The sequence below is a fragment of the Leucoraja erinacea genome, chromosome 6 (genome assembly GCF_028641065.1).
Source record: "Leucoraja erinacea ecotype New England chromosome 6, Leri_hhj_1, whole genome shotgun sequence".
NCBI lineage: Eukaryota > Metazoa > Chordata > Chondrichthyes > Rajiformes > Rajidae > Leucoraja > Leucoraja erinaceus.
The window spans coordinates 540,413-560,359 of NC_073382.1; the positions used below are offsets into that span (position 1 = coordinate 540,413).

The 19,947-nt window shown below is 46.2% G+C and overlaps 1 protein-coding gene across 1 annotated transcript in view; it reads left to right on the forward strand.

Moving 5' to 3' along the window:
- Window positions 1-19,947, forward strand: part of LOC129697818 (interleukin-13 receptor subunit alpha-2-like) — a 67,262-nt gene that overhangs the window by 17,485 nt on the left and 29,830 nt on the right. Inside the window, exons 2-7 of the mRNA XM_055636448.1 lie at window positions 4,493-4,605; window positions 7,846-7,988; window positions 9,090-9,222; window positions 12,162-12,282; window positions 15,724-15,905; window positions 18,506-18,645. Coding sequence (XP_055492423.1) covers window positions 4,530-4,605; window positions 7,846-7,988; window positions 9,090-9,222; window positions 12,162-12,282; window positions 15,724-15,905; window positions 18,506-18,645 — 795 coding nt within the window. The 5' untranslated portion in view covers window positions 4,493-4,529. The remainder of the gene's footprint in view (window positions 1-4,492; window positions 4,606-7,845; window positions 7,989-9,089; window positions 9,223-12,161; window positions 12,283-15,723; window positions 15,906-18,505; window positions 18,646-19,947) is intronic.

Here is a 19,947-nt window from a genome sequence, read left to right on the forward strand (position 1 = left end):
ACGGAAACCCATGGTTGGGTAAGCCAATCAGGTACTAAGAAAATCCCAGATGCCGATTCCTGTTGAATTTCCCTTAGTACCCGATTGATTAGGCAGAAAAGGAGGAAATACATAAATGAACCATTTCCCCCAGTGCAGTGAAAATGCATCTGTAGCTTCTGCCCCAGGATCTGGTTCCAATGATACATACCTCGGTAACTGGTGATTTAAACCTGGATGCAAATCTAATATCCGGCCTTCCATACTTTACTGTGATTTCAGCAAATACCGTTCTATCCAACATCCATTCAGTACTTTCAATAAATTTTTGTGACCTGGTGTCTGCCACTGAATTAGTATCCCTGGTAGATACGTAGCCGATAACCAAATATTCCTTTGGACACACCATTGCCAAATTGAGTTTGCCAATTCATCACAAGATGTTGGTATATTTCCACCCATATGACTTATATATGCCACCACCGAGGTATTATCTATCTACAATCTAACATGCTGCTGTTTCATTCCTGAGCAACAAGATTTTAGCCCATGAAATGCACTTAACATTTCTAAGTACTTATACCCTTAGTGTTAAGTAGGTAGCTTCTTGTATATTCCATCTCCCCCATAGCTCGAGATGGTATCAGTTGTACCCCAACCAATTGCACTGGCATCTGTTTGTAATAGCACAGACGGGTTGTGAATAACTATTAGGTTGGAGCAATACTTAACATTGTGTTCCCACCATTGTAATTCTTTTATGGCTTCTATTGTTAGCTCCATTGGCCATCAAAAAATGGCCTCTATTAATTTTGAGTGCTCTAATCCTTTTGTAACTCTGTGGCTTTTCCTATTAGTAAAGTCATTAACATATTAAATGTGTTAATGGTGTCAATTTTGACTAAGTGGATGGATAATGAATCCCAGCTGTTCAAACAATTGTTTAGTGGCAACCACTGCCTAACATGCCAATTCATAAGTTATTCCCACAATAAGTATATCATCCAACTATGCCATTACTCTATGATTTTGGTGTTGCGGCAATACCAAAGCTGGTTTAAAATATTCCCCTCTGATGGGTATTGTATAGTAAGCATCTTTAAGATCAATACTTGCCATAAAGTAGCCTGCTGAAACTAACTCTTTAGCACTGCTAAAAGTATCCATTTTTAAAATGAACATATTGCACAACATTGTGAAGCGTTGATAAATCCATAATAATACGGCAACCCCCATCTTTCTTATTTCTAATAAATATGTTTTAGACAAAATCCTGTTGTTCAGGTTTGGTTTGTTCCATTACCCCTTTAGTGAATAATCTTTGTAGTTCCCTTTTAGTAAGCATGTATATTCTGTCCGGTGTATGTTGTACTGGAGGGTTTTGTTTGTGTAGAAACTCTATCAGATATCCCTTAATACTGCTAAGGATATATCTGTCCATAGTTATATTACACCATGCTTCCAACTGAAGTTGCAATGTCCCTCCAACTTCCGTGCTCCCTATTAATTCTGGAGCCCCAGATTCACCTACCTCCATGGTTATCGGTGGTAACCAAGTTATTTTCTTGGTTTCATTCGTGGTTGTGGAGGCCTTGAGGTTGAGGTTGGGGTAGATGCTGAAGTAGAGGCTATTGCATCTTCCACAGTAGTCGTCCCGGGCCAAACCCTAAAAAGGACGCTGCTGCTGGGTACCTCTGCCCAATTCTTTGTAGTATTATTACAAAAAAAAAACTACCTTTCTTAGGATGCCCATAAAGTTAATCTCTTTTCCCCAGATATCCTTTGGATGCTCTAATCAGCCCCAAAGTCTTGGCCTCCTCATCCAAATCTTTAACCTGTTTGGACAGGTCTCCCCCAAATAACAGGATCTATAGCCCTTTGCTTACATAGTATAGCAAACTTAGGGTCTAGAGCTGGCTGAATGGCCCTCTTTCTAATATTATTTAGTTCAAACTGCACGTTGCAAAAATAGTGCTAATGGCATCCTTGTGGTCACTAGTCATGTCGACCTTATTTAACGTGCGGGCCAAGGCTGTTATGCCCGCCATGAGACCTTTCAGAGTATTTTGGATTTTAATATCCTGACTCCTAACGGCCTGCCCAACATGTCTGCAAATGCACCTGTAACACTGGCTACATTAAGAGCACCACAATATCCCGGGGTATAAATGCCTTGCCAACACTTCAGCAAAAGTATTAGCTTGAAGTTGATGGGTGGACATATATTCAATACTCACAGCCATCCTCCTCGAGATCATTCTCAGTGTGTTCCTGCTGGAAGTACTGGCTCATCATGTCCAGCAGGTTGTTTTTTCCCCCCCTTCAATAGGGGAAGGTGGCTCCATCACCTGCTCAGATTCTGACCCCGTCAGACCTTCAATACCCTCCTCAGAGGCGTCTGATATTTCATGCAGCCCTTATGGGAAACTGCTGTGGGACTTATATTTTTTGCCCACTGTGGCTATCCTCCAATCCCGGAGCCTGCCACTGTGGAGAAATTTACTCCAGCAACCGCTCCAGCCGACTTACATGCTCTCGGGCACTAGTCGATCGCGGGTGCTTTAATATATCGGACCGCTCCTGCCGACCTTGGTGCTCTCGGGCACTAGTCGCACGCGGTATTTCCCGCAGCCGGTCCCCATGCCTACGGGCACTGGTCGCTCCCGGCCTCCCGATATACTCATGCCGCTCCTCATGGTCCCGGTACTCACGGGCACCTCTACCCATTTAGGGTGAAGTTTGGCACTTGCTCCCTTATGGGAGATGCTGGTGCCGACATTCGTTGCTGCCTGCTGCTGGTCAGTAAACGGCAGCGACATCTGTGTGGCGGCGACATCTGTGTTCTGCACTGACGTCCGTAGCTGGCTGCCTGCTGTTCAGAACACAGCAGCGACGTCTGTGGCTCTACACTGACGTCCGTAGCTGGCTGCCTGCTGCTCTTCAGAAAACGGCAGCGACGTCTGTAAAGAAAAAAGGTAAGGAAAAATTGTTCTTACCTGTGCTGGTTCTCAGCCTGCCGTTTGGGAGGAACGTCCTTCCTCCCGCAGCCCCACGGACCCCGTAGCGTAGGTCCTTGGGCTGTTGTCCGAGATCCAACCCGGGACTTGTTGCTTCGCTTCCCGCCCGGCAGCAGTGAATCTTGCCGGTGCGGGGAGCGACGTCGGGCACAGCTGTTTCCTCTCCGGAGGATTCGCGTGCCGTCGGCTGCTGCTGGTGTTGCTGGCTGCCCGCTGTCTCCGCGGTTCTCCCCTCCAGCTTTCCCGCAGCTTCTTCACCCTGCAGTTTCCTACCTGCAAGGTAAGTGGGAAAAATTTTGCAGTCTCTTACCTGCTTCTTTCCATTTACCTCTAGGGAGACGTCCTCTCCCATGTCTGACTCGTACAATGCGTGTATGCGATATGACACGCATGCGTCGTAAGCGGGGTTCTTCACGTAGTCACTCACGTGACTCCGAAGTAAAATTGCTATTATGAGAGTGTAGTGAACCACCAGCTGTTATTTTCATGCTTGAACAGCATAAAACCTCAATCTATTTTGAGTATGGATAGATTCTTACTCCAGGTCTGCTCCTGTCTGCCATCTTGTGCTGAATAAAGACCCGTTTTATTTACAGCTCAATTTTCAATGTAGACTTTACACTTTAGACTTAGACTTTTCTTCCTGCCAGCCAGTGACCATCCCATACACTAACGCAATCCTACACATTAGGGACAATTTACAATTTTGCCGAAGACAATTAACTTACAAACCTGTCGGACAGAGTGAGATGTAGATAGAGTCGGTGGAAGGGAGGTTGGTTTGTGTGATGGGATGGGCTGCGTCCACAATTATTTGCTATTTCTTTCGGTCTTGAATGGAGCTGTTCTCAAACCATACAGGGATGCATCCCGATAAAATGCTTTCTACGGCGCATCTGTAGAAGTTGGTGAGAGTTAATCATTGGAAGTTTGTTAGAGTATTCGGTGACACACTGAATTTCTTTAAAAGTCTAATGGAAGGTGGCACGGTGGTGCAGTGATAGAGTTACTGCCTTACAGTGCATACAGCACCAGAGATCCAGGTTCAATCCAGGCTACCGGTGCTTGTCTGTACGGAGTTTGTATGTTTTGCCCGTGGCTTGCGTGGGATTTCTCCAAGATATTCGGTTTTCTCCCACACCCCAAAGGCGTACAGGTTTGCAGGTTAATTGACCAGGTATATATGAAAAAATTGTCCTTGGTGTAGGATAGTGTTACTGTGCGGGGATCACTGGTCAGTGCGGACTCAATGGGCCGAAGGGCCTCTTTCCGCGCTGTATCTCTAAATGAAACTAAAACTTAAACTAAAGAGACACTACTGCCCCTTCCTCGCGATTACATCTGCGTTCTGGGCCCAGAAAAGATTAAAAACTCACTGAATATTATTTTCACTGATGAATATTTGAACAGGAATTTGAGTTCTGGCTTTGTATCCAACTATAAGATAATTAAATCCTTTGCAACGTATTTTAACGAGCTTGTGTACTCTTCCTTAGGTTATGCTGGAAGTTTAATTGCATTCACTTTGTCAACATGGTGACTAAATCTTTGCTGTTATTGGCTGCTCTTTGGACTACGATAGTAAATGCAGAAACCATGGAGGAAATGAGTGAGTAAATTCAGCTGATTTATGTTCAATTACTTGCGACAAGGTGGAACCCGAATGTTTGCAATACTTTACAATTTCCTAAAACGTCATTGCCACAAGTGACTTATTTTAAGGAGAGTTCCTTCCCTGTGATGGCCAAATTTTGTCCTCCCCAGTGCTACAAAGGTTGGTGCAGCAGTAGAGTTGCTGCCTTACAGCATCAGTGACCCGGGTTCGATCCTGACTACGGGTGCTGTTGGTAGGGAGTTTGTCTGTTCTCCCTGCGACTGCCTGGGTCTTTCCGTGCTCCGGTTTTCTCCCACACTCCAAAGACGTGCAGGTTTGCAAGGCAATTGGCTTCTGTAAATTGTCCCTGGAACTAGCGTATGGGTGATCGTTGATCAGCGCGGACTCGATGGGCCGAATGTCCTGCTTCCACACTGTATCTCTATAAACGTAATACTTTCCAGGGGAATCATAGAATTGTTGTGGGATGAAGGAGGATTTTGGGTTCATGATGATACCTGTCTGTGACAGTTGCTGGTGGACCCACTGCACTCCCTTCTCCGTCCAGATTTCCGTTTCATGATACCTGGAGGCCTTTCCATCTGTGACGATTCCTAGTTGAGCCGTCCCACTCCCTTCCCTGTCCTTGAAGATCTGCACATTATCTTCCCTCAGTTCACCATTGTAACCATGAAACCATTGATTTCTCCCAAACCTGGCCTTCATTACAATGAGTTAGACAATAGACAATAGGTGCAGGAGTAGGCCATTCGGCCCTTCGAGCCAGCACCGCCATTCAATGTGATCATGGCTGATCATCCCCAATCAGTGCCCCATTCCTGCCTTCTCCCCATATCCCCTGACTCCGCTATTTTTAAGAGCCCTATCTAGCTCTCTCGCGAAAGCATCCAGAGAACCTGTCTCCACCGTCCTTTGAGGCAGAGAATTCCAGACTCACCACTCTCTGTGAGAAAAAGTGTTTCCTCGTCTCCGTTCGAAATGGCTTACTCCATATTCCTAAACTGTGGCCCCTGGTTCTGGACTCCTCCAACATCGGGAACATGTTTCCTACCTCTAGTGTTTCCAAGCCCTTAACAATCTTATATGTTTCATTAGGCTACACACTCTCTGTATAGGCTACACACTAGCACACTCCATAGGCTACACACTCTCTGTATAGGCTACACACTAGCACACTCCATAGGCTACACACTCTCTGTATAGGCTACACACTAGCACACTCCATAGGCTACACACTCTCTTCAATCATGTTTCTTTTCACTGAATTCCTGCCCCTCCCCCCCTCTCCCCCACCACCACAATTAAAAAATAGTTTTATTTATTTAGGATTTAGCAAACAGCTAATGAAATAAGGGTGAGGACCCTGCTTCATATTGGCTTTCCAGTCTGAAGAACGGTCCCAACCCAAAATGTCATCCAGCCATTCCCTCCACAGATGCTGCCTGACCCACTGAGTTACTCTCCAATATTTGGTGTTTTGTTGAAGGTTACAGCATCTGCAGTTTCTTGTGCCTCCAGTGAAATATTCTGTTAATTTTGCTCTTCTGGGTCTTAGGGTTGAAATTAGGGGTGAAAATAAACTTTGCACATGTTTAGAATCATAGATTCCTACAGCATGGAAACAAGCCCTTTGGCGTAACTCATCCTTGTCGACCAAGATGTCCTGTTTAATCTAGTATCCTATGCTTGCATTTGGCCCATCTCTATATTACTAAAAACTCTCATCTTGTTTGTTTGTCCGTTTGTTTGCCTGGTTTGTATTTGTGTAAAAATGGTACAAGATAGCACTACAATTTTTGGCCCACCGTACTCACCATTGCCCTGTGATGTAAATTAAACAAGTTTTGTTCAGATTGATGGTATGTCACAAGTTATTGATGTTTAAAACTTATAAAAATAAAACATCGCCTTCACTTGCCCCACCCCCACTTGCCCCGCCCCACTTCCTGTCTTTACTTGACAGGCCTCACAAATGACACCTCATGTGTCCTCAGCGTGGCCTTTGCACAATTTCAGACCGTCATCTTTTTTCCATCACAACGACCCAAGAGTTTCCTTTTATTTTAAGTCCTGCCGCTCCCCCCAGGCCCTGGGCTCGAGGAGATGCTGCACCGGGTACCATCGGCCTCTCCATTCCTCTCCCCCTCCCCCAGCTCAAGGAAGCTCGCCCGCTCCCCCCAGACAGACCTCGCCTCAAGCCCTACCCCTCTCCCGGCTCCAGGACGCTCGACCCCTCCCCTCCGCCATGACAGCCCCCACCTCATACAACTTAATCGCCGCCCTGCGGGAGAAATCGAGAGGTTTCATTTTATTAAAAAATCGCAATTTTCATTGTGAGGGGGGTGGGAGGTGGGATACCGAAGTGGTGAGGAGTGGGGGAGCAGTGGGATAGAAGGAGAGGAGGGGGTATGGAGTGGAGAGGGAGGGGATAGTGGGGGAGGTGATGAGTGCGAGTGGGGGAGTGGGATAGGGGAGGTGAGGAATGGGGGAGGATAGGAGATGGAGGGAGAGGAGTGGGGGGTAGGGAGGGGAGATGGGTTATGGACGGCGTGACTGAGGGTAGGGGAAAGGATAGGAAAGGAGAGGTGAGAGAGGGACGGGGAGGGGAGGAGGAGAGAGGAAAGAAGATGGAGGGGGATGAGGAGAGAGACAGGGTGCTGGGGATGAGGGGGAATGGAGGAGGATAGGGGTAGGAAGAGGGATGGAGAGGCACAGTTGACGGAGGGTTTCCGTGACTCTGGCGTCACAATTGAGTCGTAACTCAAATTTCATTGCACCTTAATTGGTTAAGTGACAATAAATGCGAACATGAACTTGAGTTTGTACCTTCTCACTGTGACCCGCGTGGGTTTTCTCCGGGTGCTCCGCTTTCCTCCCACACTCCAAAGACGTACGGATTTGTAGGTGAATTGGCTTCGGGAAAATTGTTAATTGTAAGTGTGTTGAGTAGTGCTAGTGCACGGGGTGATTGCTGGTCGGCGCGGACTCGGTGGGCCGAAGGGCCTGTTTCCGCGCTGTATCTCTGAAGCCGAAAGGAAAGTAAACCTGAGTAACAGGTGAAAATAAGAAGAGTAGTGAATGGGATGTCTATTTTAAACGGTGAGAGATTTGCAAATGTGTTTCTGCTTCTTTCTTTGGCTGTTCAACAAGATGTTGAAGTTTGGACAATGCGTGCCTTGCACTTGCCTACAACATTTGTTCATTTACTAATTCAGCTAACATTTTCTCCCAAAGTTAAGTGGAATCCGCCCAGAAATATTTTGATTGCCCACGGAAATCTCGGAGAGTACACCGTGTCTTGGGAAGGACAATGCACGTGTACAGGGAGCATCAAATACCAACTAGAATACACCTACCTCGATTTAAAAGACCCCGAGGTAGATTTCATCCAATCTCTCCAAATATGTAAATATATATTATTTTAATGGCACTGTAACTTCATTTCCGTCTGCATATTCCTATCTTCCTGAAAGAGTGGAGTCATAGACTCATTGAGTTATACAAACAGGTCTTTGGCCCACCTTGTCCATGCCATCCAAATTGGCATCTTGGACTAGTGCTATTTGCCTGCCTTTGCCCCATAACTCTCTAAATCCTTCAGCAACACAAGGAACTGCAGGTGCTAGTTGACAATAGAAGGCACAAATTGCTGGAGTAATTCAGCAGGTCAGGAAACATCTCTGGAGAACATGGACAGATTGCGTTTCCAGGTGGGACCTTTTGAGTTTGTGGTTAGTTTATCGTCATGTGTACCAAGGAATAATGAAAAGCGTTTGTTGCATGCTAACCAGTCTCTGAAGAGGGGTCCTGATCACAAACATCACCTCCCTGTTCCCCAGAGATGCTGCCTGACCCGCAGAGTTGCCCCAGCACCCATGGTCTTTTTTTTCCATCAAATCCTTTCTAACCTTATAATCTGTCCAAATGTCTTTTAAAATGTGTAATTGTCCAATAATGGAGATCATAGTTCATGAGTGGTTTCAGTAATTTCAGTTTAGTTTATTGTCACATGTACCGGTGTACAGTGTAAAGCTTTTGTTGCGCGCTAACCAGCCAGCAGAAAGACAATACAATCGATCCAATTACAGTGTACAGATACATGATAAGGGAATAACGTTTAGAGCAATGTAAAGCCAGCAAAGTCCGATCAAGAATAGTCCAGGCGTCACCAGACAGGTAGATAGTAGTTCAGCACTGCTCTCTGGTTGTGGTAGGATGATTCAGTTGCCTGATAACAGCTGGGAAGAAACTGACCCTGAATCGGGCGGTGTGTGTTTTCACACTTCCATCCCTTCTGCGTGATGGGAGAGGGGAGAAGAGGGAGTGACCAGGGAGTGACTCGTCCTTGATTATACTGCTGGCCTTGCCGAGGTAGCGTGAGGTATAAATGGAGTCAATCATTTCAACCTCGAATGTTAATTTCTTGCGATTCGCTATTAACGCAAAGAGATTTTAATTTTGCTTTTATTTTAATTTAGATGATGACATACTTTGTGCAAAAACATCAAAAGAGGCTGGATTTGGAATTACACCGAGGACTACATACTCGAGTGAGGCTTAAAAATAAAGAAATAACTAGCCGTTGGACTGAGAGAAGGTTTGATATGTCAGGTGGGTTTCCATTTGACTGTCGAATGGCTTTCTGTTTTGTTCTTTCATTGGGGAAATGGGGAACAAGGAATGAGGCTTACGTAAGAATGCTGTTCACTTACGTAAGAATGCTGTACACTTACGTAAGAATGCTGTTCATCGATTACAGCTCAGCATTCAACACCATTATACCATCAAAACTGATCACCAAACTCGGTAACCTGGGCATCGACCCCTCCCTCTGCAACTGGATACTGGACTTTCTAACCAACAGACCCCAGTCTGTTAGGTTAGACAAGCACACCTCTTCAACCCTCACCCTGAACACCGGCGTTCCACAGGGCTGTGTGCTGAGCCCCCTCCTCTACTCCCTCTTCACCTATGACTGCACACCTGTACATGGTACTAACACCATCATCAAGTATGCAGATGATACAACGGTGATTGGCCTCATCAGCAACAACGATGAGTTGGCCTACAGGGAGGAGGTCCAGCACTTAGCAGCATGGTGCGCTGACAACAACCTGGCCCTTAACTCCAAGAAGACCAAGGAGCTCATTGTAGACTTCAGGAAGTCCAGAGGCGGCACGCACACCCCCATCCACATTAACGGGACGGAGGTGGAACGTGTTTCTAGCTTCAGGTTCCTGGGAGTCAACATCTCCGATGACCTCTCTTGGACCCACAATACCTCAACTGATCAAGAAGGCTCACCAGCGTCTTTTCTTCCTGAGGAGACTGAAGAAGGTCCATCTGTCTCCTCAGATCCTGGTGAACTTCTACCGCTGCACCATCGAGAGCATCCTTACCAACTGCATCACAGTATGGTATGGCAACTGCTCTGTCTCTGACCGGAAGGCATTGCAGAGGGTGGTGAAAATTGCCCAACGCTTCATCGGTTTCCTCGCTCCCCTCCATTGAGTCTGTCCAAAGCAAGCATTGTCTGCGGAGGGCGCTCAGCATCGCCAAGGACTGCTCTCACCCCAACCATGGACTGTTTAACCTCCTACCATCCGGGAGGCGCTACAGGTCTCTCCGTTGCTGGACCAGCAGGTCCAGGAACAGCTTCTTCCCGGTGGCTGTCACTCTACTCAACAACGTACCTCGGTGCCTGCCAATCACAACTCCCCCCCGGACACTTATTATTATTTGTTCAAATCATTTGCTATTTCGCTCTTCCAGGGAGATGCTAAATGCATTTCGTTGTCTCTGTACTGTACACTGCCAATGACAATTAAAATTGAATCTGAGGCGTTTGAACCATGGTTCTAGAAAGGTAATCAAAATTTGGAATGAGATGGGGCAAGGATTTCACATGTTGTGTCAGTGTAAAGTCAAATCAGTACAATGATACAAGTGTGTAATTAGCACGGTTGAAGTCACACGCTGATGGTCCTTTAGCATGCACCAACTCAGAGACTGCCAAAGTCAATGGATTACTGCTGATGTACAGTGACCGATGGGATAAATTATTCTTGTAGATAGACGCATAAAGCTGGAGTAACTCAGTAGTACAGGCAGCATCTTTGGAGAGAAGGAAGGGGCGACGTTTCGGGTCGAGACCCTTCTTCAGACCAGATAGGGATAAGGGAAATGAGAAATATAGATGGTGATGTAGAGAGATAAAGAACAATGAATGAAAGATATGCAAAAAAGTTACGATGATAAAGTAAACAGGCCATTGTTAGCCGTTTGTTGGGTGAAAACGAGAAGCTGGTGCAACTTGGGTGGGGGAGGGATAGAGATAAAGGGAATGCCGGGGTTACTTGAAGTTAGAGAAATCAATGGGTTGTAAGCTGTAAATTAGTCTTGTGGATAATTTAGTTTAGACCATGGTTTAGTTCAGAGATACAGTGTGGATACATGACCTTCAGCCCACCGAGTTCGCAACGACCAGCGGTCCTTGTACAGAAACATTATCCTGCACTAGGGGACAATTTTACAATCTTTCACCAAAGCCAATTAACCTACAAATCTGTATATCTTTGGGGAGTGGTAGGAAACCGTAGATCTCGGTGAAAACCCACGCAGTCACAGGGAGAACGTACAAATTCTATACAGACAGCACCTTGGTCAGGATCGAACCCGGGCCTCTGGAGCTGTAAGGCAGCAACTCTACTGTTGAACCACTGTGCCTGGGCCATTAGGTTTTACTGATGTTTTCTGTTGTTGTACCATCTACAACATGGAATGTGGAATATAGAACAGCACAGACATGAACAGGCTCTTTGGCCCATAATGTCCGTGGAGAACATGATGCCAATATAAAATAATCTCATCTGCCCAACACATGATCTGTATCCCACCATTACCATCATATCCCAGACAAAGTCTCTTAAACACTACACTTAAGGTTCTGTTTAACATCTTGTTATGTACTAAACAACAATGTTTCAGGCTTAATTAGGTTTCAGGAAGTGATCAGATTCCTCCATATCCCACTGTGCCAACCAACTGTCCCAGCTGTGTCCTGACACACAATAATGATGAGTTTTCATGAGTTGAATCTTTATGGCAGCAGAGTTGCTGCTTTACAGCGCCAGAGACCCGGGTTCGATCCTGACTACGGGTGCTGTGTGTAGGGAGTCTATACATTCTCTCTGTGACCCCGTGTATTTACTCCGGATGCTCCACCTTCCTCCCAAACTCTAAGGATGTGCAGAATTGTGGGTTAATTGGCTCCGGTAAGTTGTAAATTTGTCCCTAGTGTGTAGGATAGTGTTAATGCATGGGATGATCTCTGATTGGCACAGACTCAGTGGGCTGAAGGGCTTGTTTCTGTGCTGTAACTCTAAAGTAAAGTCTAAAGTCCAAAGTGATAAACATGACACTAGAGTCGTGACACTAGAGACACATATTACCAATGAAACCTTGATTTATTATGATGGGATTGGAATAGAAGAACGTTTAATTACATCTACATGTAAAAGATGGATGTATTCTCACTTTTGTTCATTCAGGTGAATTATTCGCCTCAGTTGACAACTTGATTTGCATTTTCTATGGTAAGCTGTACATGAACTGCAGTTGGGATGTTACCGAACATGCATCGGAGGGTGCACAATTCATTTTGGCCTACAGGTAAAGAAGGATCTCAATCAATGTATATTTCTGAGTCATAGAGTGATAGAGTGGTACTGCGTGGAAACAGGCCCTTCAGTTCAACTTGTCCACACTGGCCAACATGTCCCAGTTACACTAGTCTCACCTGCCCGCATTTAGTCCACATCCTTCCAAACTTGTCCTATCCAGGTACCTTAAACGTTGGTATAGTGGGTGCCTCTACTACCTCCTCTGGCAGCTTGTTCTATACAGCCACCACTCTGTGAGAAAAGGTTTCCCCTCAGATTCCTATTAAATCTTTTCCCCTTCACCTTGATCCTATGTCCTCAGGTCCTCGATTCACCAACTCTAGACAAGAGACTCTGTGTGTCTGCCCGATCTATACCTCTTATGATCTTATACACCTCTATTATATCACCCCTCATCCTCTTGCGCTCCAAGGAATAGAGTCCCAGCTTACTCAACCTCTCTCTATATCCCAGACCCTCTAGTCCTGGCAACATCTTCATACATTTTGTCTGTACCCTTTCCAGTTTGACAACATTTTGTTCGATCTTTTACTGGTTCTCAGCATTATGTTCACCTGTCCATTTGTGTTGCATTCTAGTTTGTTGTTGTTGTTGTGTGTGTGTGTGTGTGTGTGTGTGATTCCATTTAGTTAATTCAGTTTAGCAATACAGTGTGGAGACAGGCCCTTCGGCCCACCAAGTCCAGGCCATCCGGCGATCACCTGTGCACTAGTTCTATCCAACACACCAAGGGCAATTTATAATGAACCTGCAAAAACTCTACGTCTTTGGAATGTAGGAAGAAATCGGAGCACCCTGAGAAAACCCATGTGGTCACAGGGAGAATGTATAAACATCCGTACAGACAGCACCCTTGATCAGGATCGAACCCGGGACCTGGCGCTGTACGGCGGCAATTCTATCGCTGCGCCACCGTGTTTATGTCTCTCTTTGTTCATTTATCCATCCACCAACCAATCTATCCAGTTTGCTTTCTTTACCTATTTATCTATTTACCTTCTCACTGCCTGTTGTCAGTCTCACCTGCCATAGAAACAGAGAAAAATGTACAAGAGTAGGCCATTCGGCCCTTCGAGCCACCAATGCCATTCAATATTATCATGGCTGATCATCTAAAGTCAGTACCCCATTTCTGCTTTTCCCCCTATCCCTTGATTCCTTTAGACCTCAGAGCTAAATTAGAGTTAATTTAGAGTTAATCTTGAAAACATCCAGTGAATTGGCCTCCACTGACTCCTGTAGCAGAGAATTCCACAGATTCACAACTTTCTGGGTGGAAAAGTTTTTCCTCATCTCAGTCCTAAATGGCCGACCCCTTATTCTTAAACTGTGACCCCTGGTTCTGGACACCCCCAACAACGGGAATCTTTTTCCGGCATCTAGCCTGTCCAATCCTTTAAGAATCTTATATGTTTCTATAAGATATCCTCTCATCCTTCTAAATTCCAGTGAATACCAGCCCAGTCAACCCTTTCTTTCATTATATGTCTTTGTGCCTGTTTATTCTATTTATCTATCTTTTAATTTATCCATTGAAATACCGACCTGTCTGATTGAAAGATGCTGCATGGAAACAGGACCTTTGACCCACCGAGTCTATACCGACCAATAAACCAGAACTAGGGGTCACAGTTTAAGAAAAAGGGATCGGTCATTTAGGACTGAGATGAGGGAAAACCTTTTCAGCCAGAGTTGTGAATCTGTGGAATTAGGCCATTCTGCCCATCAAGCCTATTGCGCCATTCAATCACGGCTGATCCCTCTCTACCTCCTAGCCCCATTCTCCTGCATTCTCCCCATAACACTTGACTCCCTTACTAATCAAGAATCTAAAAGGCCTGTCCCACGAGCATGTGGCTAGCGTGACCTAACGTGGTCGCTTGAGCCGTACGGACTCGTGGGGCCGGTCCCACTTTGATCGCCGGAGCCGTATGGAGTTGTGCGGGGCTGGTCCCGACATCACGCGGGGCTCTGAAAAATTCCGCGCGGCAACAGCCTGTCGGCCCGCAGCCGCATTGAGGCTGTACGCAGCACCTCGATGGCCGTACGCAGTGTCTCGACGCCGTATGCAGCGTCTTGACCCCATACGCAGCGTCTTGATGCCGTATGCAGCGTCATGACGGCGTACGCCTCGCGCGTGGAGTTGCGCGATGACGTCACCGCGCGGCGTGCCGTTACGTGATGACGTAACCCCCGACGCCGTGCGACGTCCAAATTCTGTCGGCCCGCCTCTTGCCCAGCTGATTGGTGAGTATGATGTCGGGACCAGCCCCGCACAACTCCAGACGGCTCCGTGGTTGGTAGTGGGACCGGCTCCGCGAGGCCGTACGCCTCAAGCAACCACGTTTGGTCGCGCTAGACGCATACAATCGCATGCTGGTGGGATAGGCCCTTACGTATCTCTGTGTTAAATATATCCACTGACTTGGCCTCCACAGCTTTTTGTGGCAAAGAATTCCACAGATTCACCACCATCTACTCACTGGCCATCCATCCATCCATATCCCTCCCTCTCCCCCTGTTCCCCTCTCCCCCTCTCCCCCTCTTCCTCCCCCTCCCCCCTTTTCTCTCCCTCCCCCTCCAATTCCCCCTCCCCCCCCCCCCCCCCCCCCCCCCCCCCCCCCCCCCCCCCCTCCCCCCCCCCCCCCCCCCCCCCCTCCCTCCTCCTCCTCCTCCTCCTCCCTCTCCTCTCCCTCTCACTCTCAGTCTCTCTCTCCCCCCCCAAAAAAAAACAAATGCTGGAGTAACTCCAGTGGGACAGGCAGCTTCTCTGGAGAGTTGGAATGGGTGACGTTTCGGGCCATAAGGACACAAGGTCACAAGTGATGGGACCAGAATTAGGCTATTCGGCCCATCACGTCTACTCCGCCATTCGATCATTGCTATTCTATCTCTCCCTCCTAACCCCATTCTCCTGCCTTCTCCCCATAACCCCTGACACCTGTACTATAACAAGAATCTATCTATCTCTGCCTTAAAAATATCAATAGTCGGCCTCCGCAGCTTTCTGTTGCAAAGAATTCCACAGATTCACCACCCTCTGATTAAAGAAATCCCTCCTCATCTCCTTCCAAAAGGAACGTCCTTTATTTCTGAGGCTATGACCTCCAGTCCTAGACTCTCCCATTATTGGAAACATCCTCTCCACATCCACTCCAACCAAGCCTTTCACAATTCACTATTTCACTATTCTGTACGTTTTAATGAGGAACCCCCCTCATTCTTCTAAATTCCAGCGAGTACAGGCCCCGTACCGATAAATGCTCAGGGGTCAAGACCTTCTTCAGACTGAGAGTCAGGGGAGAGGGAGCCACAGAGATATGGAAGGGTCAGGTGTCTCTCTCTCTCTGTCTGTCCCGTTCCCCTGTCGATCTGTGCAGACCTATCCGTCTTTATTTTGTAGAGTTTACTTCTCAATTTTCTTTTTAAGGGAGCAAAACCCATCCGATGTGTACAACTGCGCAGATTACCTGGTGGATGGAGGGAGGAACATTGGCTGTGTCAACGAAAATATTCGCATTGATGATACCATCGAGATTATCATCTGTATCAGTGAAACGAACATGGACGCCAAATTGCCGTATTGCAGAATAGTGAACCCATTCAATTTCTGTAAGGCATTTTGCATGGGGGTTTTTTCTGGTGGATCATAATTGATTTGAGTTTGAGTTTAGTTTATTGTCACATGTACCAAGGTACAGTTAAAAGCTTTTATTGTGTGCTAACCAGTCAGCAGAAGGACAATACATAGACATAGAAACATAGAAAATAGGTGCAGGAGTAGGCCATTTGGCCCTTCGAGCCTGCACCGCCATTCAGTATGATCATGGCTGATCATCCGACTCAGTATCCTGTACCTGCCTTCTCTCCATACCCCCTGATCCCTTTAGCCACAAGGGCCACATCTAACTCCCACTTAAATATAGCCAATGAACTGGCCTCAACTACCTTCTGTAGCAGAGAATTTCAGAGATTCACCACTCTCTGTGTGAAAAAAGTTTTCCTCATCTCGGTCCTAAAAGATTTCCCCCTTATCCTTAAACTGTGACCCCTTTTTCTGGACTTCCCCAACATCTGGAACAATCTGCCTGCATCTAGCCCATCCAACCCCTTAAGAATTTTATAAGTTTCTATACGATTCCCCTCCTCAATCTTCTAAATTCTAGCGAGTACAAGCCGAGTCTATCCAGTCTTCTCAACATGATTACAATCGAGTCATCCACAGTTTACAGATACATGATAAGAAAATAACGTGAATAGCATATAGTGCCCAGTAAAGTCTGATCAAAGATAGTCTGAGGGTCTCCTGTGTGATAGATAGTAGCTCATGACTGCCCTCTAGTTGTTGGTAGGATAGTTCATTTGCCTGATAACAGCTGGGAAGAAACTGTCCCTGAATCTGGAGGTGTGCGTTTTCACACTTCTCTTACTTTTGCCTGATGGGAGAGGGGAGAAGAGAGAATGGCCAGGTTGTGACTCATCCTTGATTATGCTGCTGGCCTTGCCGAGGCAGCGTAAGGTATAAATGGAGTCAATGGAAGGGAGAAGGAGGAGAAGGAGTCTGAAGAAGGGTTGCGGCCCGAAAAGTTGCCTATTTACTTCGCTCCATAGATGCTGCTGCACCCGCAGAGTTTCTCCAGCATTTCTTTGTGTACCTTCAATGGAAGGGAGGTTGGTTTGTGTGATGGTCTGGGCTGCGTCCACAATTTCTCTCGGTCTTGTATGGAGCTGTTCACAAACCAAGCTGTGATACATCCCAATAAAATGCTGTAGAGGTTGGTGGTGAAAGTTGTTAGGCACATGCTGAACTTCCTAGGACTTCTAAGGAAGTAGAGGCGTTGGTGTGCTTTCATGGCCATTGCTTCAACATGGGTGGTCCAGGACATTGGTGACATTTATTCCGAAGCCTTTAAAGATTTTAACCATCTCTACTTTAGTGTCGTCAATGCAAACCAGGCTATGTGTACCACTTCACCTCTTGAAGTCGCTCACTATCTCCTTTGTAGATTGTAGTAATGTGTTTGCGAAGATGTTTGTTGAGGAACTGGGCGACAGGCACAGGTTGTTACGTTGATTCAGAAGAACTTAGAATCTTTGCCTGTAATGGCCAAGGAACGTGGTCAAAGCTTGGAGGCCCTGTTAAAACTGCAAAAGAACCAAAGACATGGGAGCAGAGTTAGGGCATTCAGCCCAACAAGTCTGCTCTGCTATTCAATCATGGCTGATCTAGCAATCCCTCTCAACTCCCATTCTCCTGCCTTCTCCCCATAACCTCTGACACCCATTTGTACAGACATAGTTACAGATACTCTTCTGTGTTATGGGCAAAGGACAAAGTGCTGGAAGAACTCAGCAGGTCAGGCTGCATCTGTGGAGGGGAACGGGAACACGACTTTTCGGGTCAGGATCCTTCATCAGGCTGAGGGTGGTGAATCTGTGGAATTCATTGCCACAGGCGGCTGTGGAGGCCAAAGTCAATGTATACTCTTAAGGCGGAGATAAGGTCATCAGGTCAGAAGTGATAGGAGAAGAATTAGGCCATTCGGCCCATCAAGTCTATTCCGATAATCATCTCATGCTGTTTGTGACCTTATTAAGTCTTACTGAGCTCCAATCTGTGATCAAGACGTAGTTTCATTGTTAATCAAGTCTCTGAGTGACCTCATAATCTTAGAATTTTAAAAATGTACCAAATTCATAAGGTCATAAGGTCATGTGAGGGGAATAGAATTAGGCCATTCGTCCATCAAGGCTACTCCGCCATTCAATCATGCCTCTTAACCCTATTCTCCTGCCTTCTCTCCATAACCCCAGACACCCGTACTAATCTATCTGTCTCTGTCTTAAAAAAGAGGCTATAACTTATGAACTTATGAAGAAGGCTCTTGTTCCGTTGCACAGGATTGCACCATCTGCAATCTCGTGTGCCTCCTTTTGTGTTATGTGCCAGTACCTTTTGCATTTCTCACCTCACCTGGACAAGATGAGTGTAGATAGCAGAGCCATCACCCTCTTATGGGGAACGAGTTGACCTCCCAAAAATGGTGTGCATGCGATTTACAGAGGTGTCAAGAGTCAAAAGTGTTTAATTGTCGTATGAAGAAGTAGGAGTTGAACAATAAAGCGACATTAAGATTCCACGTGACATTTTAGAGTTGTTTCTGATGTGTCTCAACCATGCTGTGACTTTGAAATAACTTCTCTTTTTGCAGTTAAACTCGACAGTCCAATAAATGTCATGATCGACAAAAGCACGGATGAGGTCAAATGGACACTTCCAAAAGTTGATTTAACTACCGATTGTTACACGTTTCAATTAAACTGCACAAATTTGAATGATGGAAACACATTGGTAAGTAAGTGTTTACTTTATCCCAGGTGTGGGAATTTAACTATGATCAGCTACTCAAGTACTCGTTACTTGTGTTGCTTGGCAGTTGGGATAAGGATCAGGAGCGGCACGGTGGAGCAGCGGTAGAGTTGCTGCCTTACAGTGCCAGAGACCCGGGTTCGATCCTGACTATGGGTGCTGTCTTTACGGAGTTTGTACGTTCTCCCCGTGACCTGTGTGAGTTTTCTCCGGGTGCTCTGGTTTCCTCCCACGCTCCAAAGACGTACAGGTTTACAGGCTAATCGGCTTGGTTAACAAAACTGGTAATTTGTCCCTAGTGTGTCGGATCGTGTTAACTGTGAGCGAGGGGGTCGCTGGTCTCCGCGGACTCGGTGGGCCAATGGGCCTGTTTCAGCGCTGTATCTCTGTAAAATAAACTAAACTAATCTAAGGATGGATGTCCCTGACACCCGCACTAATCAAGAATATCTATCTCTGCCTTAAAAAATATCCATTGACTTGGCTTCCACTGCTGTCTGTGGCAATGAATTCCATCAATTCATCACCCTCTGACGAAACAAATTCTTCCTCATCTCCTTCGTATCTTTAACTGAGGCTATTATCTCTGGTCCTAGACTCTCCTACTTATGGAAACATCCATTCCACACCAATCTATCTAGGCCTTTAGCTATTCGATAATTTTTCAGCGTGGTCCCGCCTCATCCTTCTAAACTCAGAATCGAATATATCTTGTGAACAATGTGGCCCACCACATGTAGCTGAGTCTAACTAGGATCTCCACACAGAGAAGCCTGTCTCTGCAAAGCACGACCGATAATCCATGGTCTGCAAGATTGATGAAACAAGTGGGAATAAAGAACTGCAGATGCTGGTTTGTATCAAGATAGACACAAAGTGCTGGAGGAATTCAGTAAGTCAGGCAGCTTCTTTGGAGAAAAGGAATAGGTGACATTTTTAGTTTGTGACCTTTCTTCAGACCGGAGTAAAATGATAGGTGATGTGTCGGGTTGGAATCCTTCAGAATGTTGGAAAAAGGAATAGGTGACATTTTGTGTCTAAACCCTTCGTCAGACACTGGGGGAAAAGGATTGGTGATGTTTCGGGTTCGAACCCATCGTCAGACAGAAAAAGGGTCCTGACCCGAAATTTCACCTAGACCTTTTCTCCAGGAATGCTGCCTGTTCTGCTGAGTTCCTCCAGCACTGTATGTCTATCTCCCCAAGTATGGTGACTGTTTATGAGATGTCTTCTGCTTAAGCCCCGTCCCACTTGTACGACCTAATTGGCGACCTCTGCCGAGTT